The 11,092-nt window shown below is 48.1% G+C and overlaps 1 protein-coding gene across 5 annotated transcripts in view; it reads left to right on the top strand.

The window, feature by feature from the left end:
* Positions 1 to 5,979: 5,979 nt before the first annotated feature.
* FAR1 (fatty acyl-CoA reductase 1) overlaps positions 5,980 to 11,092 on the top strand; it is an 88,623-nt gene continuing 83,510 nt past the window's right edge. For 2 of the 5 annotated variants that reach the window (XM_045014739.1, XM_045014737.1), the window contains exon 1: positions 5,993 to 6,141. Coding sequence is in view for 1 of the 5 variants with exons in the window: in XM_045014741.1 (XP_044870676.1) it covers positions 5,983 to 6,141 (159 nt within the window). In the remaining 4 variants the exon portion in view is untranslated. Of the gene's footprint in view, positions 6,142 to 11,092 lie in introns of all 5 variants that reach the window. The other 3 variants (XM_045014741.1, XM_045014738.1, XM_045014740.1) reach the window with 3 other exon arrangements.

Below are 11,092 nucleotides of genomic sequence, written 5' to 3'. Positions count from 1 at the left end.
ATTTTGCTCCTGACATTTTATCCAGTGTCTATGTGGGGAAGTACATCGTTATCTTGAATAGCCTCCTTCAGTGAACACATATCCTCACAATTATACTTGGGAATGTAGGTAAAGTAGATTGAACAATTAGGCCATCCTCTATCATGAGATTTTAGCTTTTCTTTTACTGCTACTTGATATGTCAGTGGGTCCAACACTCCCTAAATCAAAGCACAATCCAATGATGCACCCAATCATATCTCTCAAGCTTTTAATATTCCTTGAGAACATATTAGCATACCGTAAAAGCAGCTGTTCTAATCACTCCCTTTTGTTGCTTTCTGTGGATGCTCCTTTCAAGCTCTTTTACTGACTGAGATGCTTCACAGTTCTTGACCTCTGCCTCGTGACAGGCTTTGAGATACCAGCTACAATGGACACTGTCCTGATGTTCTGATTTTTTTTTTCACTTGCAACACCTCAGTTACATAATCTGTACATTGGTCAGGTACAAATGTGTTCTATTATCACCCCAGGAGTTGTTGTAATTAAATCAGATTAAATCAACTCCCATACACTACCACTAGAAATTCAGGTCACAGCAACAAAATCCATTTAGTATGCAGAGACTCCAAGTTCAGTGGGAGCTGGATTTCTCCTGTTGTCTGCAGTGATTGATGATTAATAGGCACCAATTTAATTCCTGCAGTACCCATTTTCTTCCACTTCAGCACTGGGTGTTCTCCATGAACCAGGCTTATTTCAGATCCTGAGTCCAACAGCATTGTGGTTTTCCAGCCACTGACATCTCCAGACATGCAATAACAGGTATGTGGGCAGCTCATCACATGGACTATTCTAATAGTGGTTGCTGCGTCAGCAACTTGTGGCTTCTCTCTGCTTGGCAGGGGCGGCTCTAGACATTTTGCTGCCCCAAGCACGGCGGCATGCCGCAGGGGGCGCTCTACTGGTCGCCGTTCCAGCAGCTCCAGTGGACCTCCCGCAGGCGTGCCTGCGGAGGGTCTGCTGGTCCCGCGGCTCCACCGAAGCCGCAGGACCAGCGGACCCTCTGCAGGCATGCTGCCGAAGGCAGCCTGCCTACCGCCCTCCTGGAGGCTAGCAGAGCTTCCTCCGCGGCATGCCGCCCCAAGCACGCGCTTGGCGTGCTGGGGCCTGGAGCCACCCCTGCTGCTTGGGCAATTCCATCTCCAATGCCTGCAAATGCCATCTGGCCCAGGACTCACTTGGGAGTTTCTCTTATCTGACCCACAGGATGCCTGTGAATAGCTTCCAAGTGGGGTGCCTCCAATTTTTTAGCCACTTAACTAGTAATCACTCTGTGAAATGCTGCATCTACTATAAAGAAGTCACCCTGAGGTGGGAATTAACAGCTGATACCTTTAAAGGAAACCCCAATTTCTGTCTCCACATGTGTAACTGTGTATAATCTGGTCCTTACGTTTATCTGGTATGTTATCTTCCTTCACCAGGAAGTTATGAAGTTCCCCTGTTAAACAGTTTATAAACTGACTTTTCACATGGGATTCTTTCATGGCTGGCCAATAGCTAGTCTTGCCAGTTCCAGATTTGAGGCAGCAGGTTCTGTTTCACTTGAGCCATCTCTTGGACAGGAGATGCAGGGAAAGCCCTATTGAACAGTCTCTGCAATGCATATAAATATACAGGAGCTCTCCCTTCTGCTGCCTCCTTGCTCACTATTCTTTCCGGTTCTTCAAAAGAGCCGATCCCCCCACCATAGCGTTCGAACAAGTGTTTGTGTAACTTCCGTCTCCGGCGGGGCCTGAGCTCCGTCCCGCTCAGAGCCGCGTGGTGAGGGGGCGGGGCTGTGAGCTCCACGCCGAGCGGAGGCAGCTGCCCCGCCCCCTCCCCACGCCGCTCTGAGCGGGGCGGGGCTCAGGCCCCGTTGGAGCTCCCAGCCCCGCCCCCTCACCACACGGCTCGGATCGGGGCGGGGCTCAGGGGCTCGGCCGGAGACTCGGCGCTTGATGCGCTGAGGCTCCAGGAGAGGGGCGGAGGCGGGAGCCTCCGCTCTTCTCTTGGGGGCCCCTGCGGAGCCCGGGGCCCGAGGCAAATTGCCCCCTTTGCCCCCCCCTCTGGGCGGCCCTGGTGAGATTCTGTGGCCTGCGTTGTGCAGGAGGTCAGACTAGATGATCATAATGGTCCCTTCTGACCTTAAAGTCTATGATTCTATGATCACATTAGCTCTTTTGGCCACAGCATCATACTGGGAGCTCATGTTTAGCTGATTACCCACCTCAACCCCCCAAATGAATCACTGCTTCCCAGGATAGAGTCCTCTATCCTGAAAGTATGGCCTACAGTCTTTTTTTCTTAGATGTGTATATATATTCATATAGCTATAATAAAACATACCTTATTTGCTTGGCCCAGTTTACCAAGAGATCCATATGGTTCTGAATCAATGACCTGCAGGACCCCACTGGAAACATGCCCACTTGATGTCAATTCCCCATTTACATTTTGAGACCTATCAGTTTTCCAGTTTTTAATCTCTTAATGTGTGCCATGTTAGTTTTATAATGTTCTAGTTTTTTAATCAAAATGTCATGCAATACCAAGTCAAACACCTTACAGAAATCTATTATTTCAACACTGTTATCTTTATCAACCAAACTTGTAATCTCATAAAAAAAGATATCAAGTTAGTATGACAGGATTTATTTAAATTTTGCAGTTGCACTAAATCCAATTGACTGTCAGGAAATAGTGGGAGTAGAGTTTGACAAGTTTGAGTGAATATACACATATATGTGGTCATCTCAATGGATTGCTCAAGTGCTACTTTGTCCTATGGGGTTTCCATCTGAAAAATAGCTTCTGTCTTTTTTGGGTTGTCCTGAAGACTGTGTTCACTGAGTATGTTCCCTGTAGAGATGATTTCTTCCATCCCAGTTTGGTAGTTTGCTTTAATTTAATTCCTAGGAGACAGAACTTTTTAGTGTAGAATTTTCTGGAAACAGCATCCACCTCAATATTTCTCATGGGTGAGCATTCATGTTGAAATCTCCTTTGGGCCTTAAAGATCAAAATAGAGCAATCTAACATGAATGCTGCCTCATGAGAAGTATAGAAGAGGATACTGTTTCTAGAAAGCCCTCCCTCCTTCCCAAAAAAGTACTCTTGTCTAGATCTTTGACAAGTGCAACAGGATTTCAAAGTCTGTAGGTGCTAATCTCTGCAAACGGACAATGAAGGCTTCAGTTTGTGACCCACACTAAATGAAACCTACACTGTTTACCTATCTCAAGAGGGAGAGAAATAAGGTGTTGAAGGGAAACTGATATAAAAACTGCAAAAATAATTTGATGCTCTCATACACAGTGGACCAAATTAGGCTCTAAGTTACACCAGTGTAAACAAGTGTAAACACTGAGTTATTCTGGTGTAACAGGGCACAATTTGCCTCATTGGGCACCCAAAATTAGTGGAAATTTTTATCTTAATATTTTTGTGCCTCAGTTCCCTATGTGTAAAATGGAGTGTGAAAAGTACGCAGACACTGTAGTGATGAGTACAGCAGGCTAGAAAAGAAGAATTCCATTTAGCAAAATATTTAGAGATTTCAAAATTTGTTCTGATTCTGCATCAGAACAAAACTGAAAAGGAGAGAAACAACCCCAGAATAGCCAACAGCCCAGTGGTTATGCTAGTTACCTGGGCTGTTCAGGTAGAGCAAAGACTTGAACCTGTTTGGGTTTCAACAAATTGGCATTTTCAGATGGAAATATGTTTTGTTGAAAAATTTCCTAGTACTAAGCATCATAGAAAGACCCATGAGGAAATTTTATAATACTGTGTTTAGAGCAGGGTTTGTATAGTGTGCAATAAATAAAGCCCGGGACCACATACTGAACAATGAGGAGAAAACAACATTTTTAATAGATAATAATTAGGTAAACCCTGAATGAAGCAGGGTCCTGTTGGAAAAGAATAGTAATCGGATCATGTAACTAAAGCTTGCATGTTACAAATGTGCTAGAGGGCCAAACTACAGGTGCACAGAATGGACAGTCTGGTGGTGTTTGGATGTGGGTCCATGATGTGATCCACAGGGTCATGGTGCAGTAGTGGGAAGTATTTTTATGGTGTGTGACATGATGGCAAGACCACAGTTCTGTAAAATGGAATAATGGTGCAAGAGGAGGTGGTGGGACCTTACAGTGTCCCAGAACAGTGGCTCCATTGTGCAGGGCTATGACATAATGGCAGGGTTATGGTGCGGTGGCAGGCGGGCTGGGATTAGGGGTGCCAACTTTCTACTCGCACAAAACTGAACACCCTTGACTTGTCTCCTACCCCGCCCCTCAGCAGAGCCCCTCCCCTGCTCACTTCATCCCCCCTCTTTCTGTCAATTGCTCTCCTCACCCTCACTCACTCGCTCATTTTCACTGGGCTGGCTCAGGGGCTTGGGGTGAGGGTGTGTGTGAGTGCTCCAGCTGGGGGTGCGGGCTCTGGGGTGGGGCCAGAAATGAGGAGTTCAGGGTGTGGGAGGGGGCTCCGGGTTGAGGCAGTGGGTTGGGATGCAGGAAGGGGTGAGGGCTTCAGCTGGTGGTGCGGGCTCTGGGGTGGGTCCAGGGATGAGCGGTTTAGGGTGTAGGAGGGGTCTCCGGACTGAGGGGTGTAGCCAAGGCAGGGGTTTGGAGTATGGGAGGGGGCTCCGGGTTGAGGCAGGGGGTTGGGGTGTGGGACAGGGTTGTGGGTTCCAGGATGGGGCCAGAAATGAAAGGTTCAGTGTGTGAGAGGTGGCTCTGGGCTGTGAGCTTTGGTGTGGGGCCAGGGATGAGGGATTTGGGGTTCAGGAGGGGGATCAGGGCTGGGGTAGGGGGTTGGGGTATGAAAGAGGATCAGGGTGCAGGCTCTGTCACCTCAAGCAGTTCCCGGAAGCAGCAGCATATCCCCCTCCAGCTCCTAAGCGGAGGTGTGGCCAGGCGGATGTGTGCGCTGCCCTGTCCACAGGTGCTGCCCCCGCAGCTCCCATTGGCCGCGGTTCCCGGCCAATAGGAGCTGCAGGGGCGGTGCTTGGGGCAGGGACAGCATGTGGAGCCCCCTGGCTTCAGTTTGTGACCCACACAAATATACAGGAGCTCTCCCTTCTGCTGCCTCCTTGCTGTCCCCTCCACACATGTCCCCTCTCTGACACATAGGAGTCAGAGAGGGGACATGCTGCTGTTTCTGGGAGCCATGCAGAGCATGCAGGCAGGGAGCCTGCTTTGTCCCGCTGCGCCATTGACTGGACTTTTAACAGCCGCAAGAGTCCCTTTGCCATGGGGCGTTCTGGTCAAAAACCGGACACCTGGCAACTCTAGCTGGGACTGTGGGGTGAACGGCAGGGCCAAGAAGTGGCGGTAGGAAGTGGTCTTGTGGTAGCTGGCAGGGTAGGCTGGTGCGACTGGCTCTGGTGTGGATGGGGTGGTGTTTGAGGACACAGGGCAGGCGGGAGGATTGTGTGCAATGGCAGGGAGCCGGGCTGGGTATGAGTTGTAGCGAGGGGCATTTGGGGCTGTGGTAGCGATGGCAGGGCCATGGTGTGAGGTGGGCTCGGCAGCGTGGCTAGTGACGGGACTGGTCAGTACCGTGTGGCTGGGCCATGAGGTTTTGCGGCGTGTTGTGGCTCTGTGGCGGGACGGGGCGCAATGCGGAACTGGGGGGGGAGCTGGGGGACCGGTACCGCCTGGCCCAGCGGCGGGCGCCCTCCCACCAGCGAAGCACCGACGGGCCGGGGGACTTCGGCCCATCCGCTTATAGCGGCCCCGCAAGGGCGGCTCACGCGCCCGCTACCGGCCAACCAACGACGCCCCCACCCGGCCCCCCTCTATTGGCTTCTCTCCGACCTCAGCCCGCGGGCAGGTAGCTCGCTACCGCTGGCTCCGAGAATCTACCAATCAGCGGCGCTTTTCGCTCGGAGAGTGGCGTGCGCGGGAGCCAATAGGAAGGTGGATAGCACGTGCCGCGCAGCGGCCAATGACAGCGGTTGTTCCAGGTCCTGTCGGGTTTCTGGGAAGCAGGCAGCCGGGGCGGCAGGGTGAGAAGCCACGGGCGGGGCTGGACGTAGCCGGCTGCCGCTGGGAGCATCCGACGCGGGGGACGTTCAGGCTCAGCGGCGCTAGCGGCAGCACAACGGTACGGGGCGCCGCCCGTGAGCGGGCCTGGGCGGGCGGGGAGCCCCCTGTGGGGGTGGGAGCGCTGGTGTCCTGGGGGGCGGAAGCGCTGAGCCCCCCCCCACCCTCCCGCTGCCGAGGGAGGGGGCTGTCTCCGGGCAGGGCAGTTGGGGGCGGTGTCAGGGGGTGTTGGGGCTGCGTGCCGGGGTGGGAGGTGCGGGGACTACTCGGGTGGGTGTTCTGGGCAGGTGGGGGAGGCGCTTCTGGCGCTGGGGGAGCACGGGAGGGGGGGGCAGCATTGCCAAGCAGTAACTGGGGCTGAGGCTATCTCTGGTATAGGGGCAGTACTGGGGTTTCCTGTCTGACAGCAGGGGGATCAACACAGATTCCTCCTCAAATTGTATGAGCTTTGTAGATGCATTCCTCATGATGCTATGGGTGTGTTTGTCCTAAACGTTAACTGTCGTGTTTTAGGTATAAACTTTTTTGTGCTATGTGGATTGATGGCTCTGTTCCCTATAATGTGACACTATAATGCTGCTGTATTTGCATATGTAGGACTACATGCCTGCTGTTAAATGAAACTCTTGCCTGCTGTTAAATGACTTCTCTCAGCTTGTGTATTTCTTGGACTTCAGTCGCTTTTGGAAGGGGGATTTTTTCCCCCATACCTCCTCCTGGTAGTCTTGTATATGAAGAGGGGTATTGCAGAGAGAGCAACACACGCACTCTACTGTTAGTTCATCATCATATACTTCCTACTTTTTCTCTTACTAGTGTTTTCTTATTGGTTGGGCCTCCTTGCATGGAGTAAAGCACTGTCCTTCCCTACAAAGCAGCTCTCTGCTCCCTGCCTGGCAACCACTTCTCAGAGGCATTCTGTCTCTCCCCCCCCCTCCCCCAGTGTAACTTGCTGCTCTTATCATAGCAGCATTAAAACAGCTATGAGGGAAGGGAAGCTGCTAGAAGTAGCAGCTACTGGATGGGAAGCAGAGAGTAGCATTCAAGGAAGGGGACACAACCTCACTTCCTGCAATCCAAGAGTCTATGAGAGGATGGGGATTAAAACTGACCACTTCTTCATCTGAAGATTTTTCTGTCCAGTGCTTCCACATGAGTGCGGAAAGGCATAGATGGGGTTATAATCGCTCTGATGCCCCAGGGCTTTAGGTTGCCATAGGCCAGGAGCTGATGGAGGTGGAACTCTGAAGTGTTGTATTGACAGCTCTTGCTGAGTGGAAACAAAGGGAGACTTTCTTGCCTGAGGTCTGGTCATACTGTTTAAGGCTAGATACTAAGGCTGACCACCTAGATATCATAGCCACCAGCACCCACATGCCAATTCCAACAATTGAAACTAAATCAAGGTATTACAGCCCATAGAGGACTAAACTATTACATGCCACAGGCAGAGAATAGGAGGGACCAAGGTGCATTGGTGCTCAAGGCCCCACAACGATAGGGAAATCATTAAATGAGATATACCTAGATAATACTGGCAAGTGGTGCAGAACCCACACACTACAAAGGAAGGCAAAAAACCCCAAAGTCACTGCCAGTTTGACCTGGAAAAAAATTCCTTCCTGACCTTGCATATTGTGATGAGTTAGACCATGAACATGTGAGTAAGACCCAGACAGCCAAGCACCCAAGACAGAGAATGCTTGGTGCTACTTCAGAGCCCTGGCCATCCTTGTTCAATTTCCCATCTTGAGTCGTGGCTATCTCTGATGCATCAGAGGAAGATGATCAAACCTCCCCCGTAGAATATTTTGGGGGACATGAGCTTCTAGGATCTTAAGACATAAATCAGAAGTGACCCTCAGGGCTGCTGAGCATTACCTCCTTCCATCACAAGCAGCCCTCCCATAAAGTTTCACTCATTAATTTGTCCAGCTGTCTTTGGACAAATTAAAATTTAGGTCAACATAGCTATTGCAATCAGATGTGAAAATTACACACCCCTGAGTGCCGTAGTTGTGCCGATTTAGCCCTCAGCATAAATGTAGCTAGGTTGACAGAAGAATGTTTGACAGCTTTTGCAACTCAAGAAGGTGGAGTTTCTACAGTGACAGAAAATCCCTTTCTGTTGCTGTAGTCTGTGTCTACACTCCAGAATACAATGGCATAGCTATGGTGCCCATAATGTAGATGTGGCCTGAGGCTTGACGAAAGTGCTGGCACCTATTATGTACAACATTTTAAAGCCTAGTTGCCTTTGTGCAATAGGTACCTTTTGGAGAGGTTTTTTAATTGCACTTAGTGTGAATCCCCTAATACGTTAGAAGTTAATGGTGAACTCATAGTCATAGTAAGCTAGCATGAAATTGGTGAAACAAAATCTTTCTGAAACCTGAGCAGCATGAAATGCTTTGGTGAAAGGTTCATATATGTATGCATTCTTAAGCATGTTAATAGTAACTATTAAAATAAGAGATTCTGGCATAAAATGTAATCTTAATCAGTGCTTTGTTTCATTAATCTCTGCCATCCATATTGTGTTTGAACTATGAATGCAGGGGGCTAAAGTAATGTGCAGTGTTACTCTGTGTATTGCAATATCTGGTCATGAGCTTTAAGAGTGAGAAACCTTGTTACAATTCCTTCTTATGTTTGTTTGGTCTTTAACTGAGCTTTGACATATACCACTTTTTTCCCCTTGAAAAGCTTTTGTACACATAGGAGAAACTGGTTTTCCAGTGATGGATAATTTTATGGTTTTGTTTTTTAGGTTATAGAGCCAGATTGAGGCATTAGGGAGAAAATGTATATGTTTTTAGCATTACTTTGAAAAGAACAGATGTCAAACAGTTGATTTTTATTATTCTAATACTTAATTGTCATAAGTGATACTTCAAGGTAAGTATAGGCATAACTTTGTGATATTGGCACACATTGTAGCTGTTTAAATTTAAAATAATTTTCTCTAAAGATGAAAAACCTTCCTATCCCAGTTCTAGTCATTTAGTATTGGGGAGTGGTAAGGAGACTTGAATGTTGTGGGACAGTAATGGGTTTGGTTTTCTGGACGTGTTCGTAAATTTTTCAAGCCCTAAGATGGTAACACCTGTTATCTTTGGTAAGCAGAGGCTGATGCATGTCTTGTAAACTTGAGGTACCACCATTTACCTCTGTCTCCTGAAAAGGCAAAGGAGCTCTCTGTTGCTCTCCCACTACAGAGCTTCATAGCTGTAGAGAGGGCATGTCTATCCAGTCTCTTGGCTGGTGTAAGCAGAGGGCGCTCTTTCATTTGCTGCTTTTCAGACTTTTTTTTTTTTTTTTTAGGCTTCTCTGTGAATAATTCTAGTTCTTGATTCTGCTGTAGTTTAATAGCCTTTCTGAGCATCTGAAGTGTGAAACTGACACTGTCAGTTTCACAGCTTTTCCCTGGCTCTGGGTAGCAGCTGTGCCATTTACTAGTATTGTTTGTTTGATTCTGAAGCTGCTTGGAAAAGCTACCTGAGTAGCAGCAGCAGAACAGGACTTGTCTGTGAGCAAAGAAAAGCAGTACTGTATCACTTAGCCTTCCAAATGTGAATGCAGTGTATCTTCATAATCACGAAGGCTATAAATTTTATTTTTAATATAGTCCAAATTATGCAGAAAGATGCTTTAGGGGGCCCATTCCTACTAGTGAATGTTTCCTACTTGCTAGTGGTTGGTTAGACTTTAGTGGTTAGTGTCCTGTTTATGCCACCAAGACATGCAGATACTGTTTAAGGAGAACAGGTTGTCAGTTTTTGCTCTAGTGTCGTCTCTAATACTTCAGAAGCAAGTTTTGAGGAAGTATTATCTCAGGCAAACAATACCTGAAGGTGAGGTTCCAAAAAATCCAGTGCCACAGTAAAAGTTGTAGCTGTTCAATTCAGGTGTGATACCACTCTTATTAATGTAATATTTGCATATTAGTTCTTTTTTGGGAGGGGGCATCATTTTCTAAGTAATGGATCTAATTGTTAGAGGTGTGTCTTTGGGTTGGAGACCCCAGCAACGTGCTTGCACTGGTTCTGCATGACTCTGTCAAAGGGGAAAGCAATCTAATATTTTTGGGAGGATGGTGAGTCAGAGAAGGAGTTCATATATTTTATATAACTTGTTCACTTGCAACCTGAATATTTTTATGCTGTACCTTTTTGTGGGACAATTAAATGAACCATCACATTCTTACTGAAAAGGTGAATATATGCTTTAAAAGGGTGGTGTGGTCTTACCAGCTTCAAAACTATGAAAATAGTAAGTAAATTTAATGGAAACTGCAGAGATGGTTTTAATGAATCTTTGCTTATACATAAATGTAATAACTGCATTTTCATGAATCTGACCTTGGCATAGCTCCCCTTTAGGGGTTACATAGGGAGTGCACATGCATCCTTACCCTTGTGGATGCTGTAGAATATGTCAGTCTAGAGGGGCTGTCATGCTGCCCTCTGCTCAAGGTTTTTTGAATGTTTCTTCCCCTCTCAGGGTCCCAGGTGAAACAAACAAGCCAGTCCAGAGTCGGCAAATGAGGCTAAATAAAAGCATAAAAGAAAAATGAGAACCTGTAGGCAGCTTCAGTAAGGATATTGGTCTCTTTGACTTCAGAGAGCCTTGGAAGTATCACAGTACGCTCCAGGGTTCACTGGGTCTCCAGTATAAAAGACGGTTACTCACCGTAGTAACTGTTGTTCTTCGAGATGTGTTGCTCCTATCCATTCCAGTTAGGTGTGCGCGCCGCGCGTGCACGGCTCTTCGGAACATTTTTACCCTAGCAACTCCGGCAGGCCGGCTGGGCGCCCCCTGGAGTGGCGCCGCTATAGCGCTGGATATATACCCCAGCCGGCCCGTCCGCTCCTCAGTTCCTTCTTGCCGGCTACTCCGACAGTGGGGAAGGAGGGCGGGTCTGGAATGGATAGGAGCAACACATCTCGAAGAACAACAGTTACTACGGTGAGTAACCGTCTTTTCTTCTTCGAGTGATTGCTCCTATGCAT

The sequence above is a fragment of the Mauremys mutica genome, chromosome 4 (genome assembly GCF_020497125.1).
Source record: "Mauremys mutica isolate MM-2020 ecotype Southern chromosome 4, ASM2049712v1, whole genome shotgun sequence".
NCBI classification, from domain to species: Eukaryota; Metazoa; Chordata; order Testudines; family Geoemydidae; genus Mauremys; species Mauremys mutica.
Note: the sequence above shows the minus strand (reverse complement) of the source record. Positions and strands in the feature narration are given on the sequence as shown.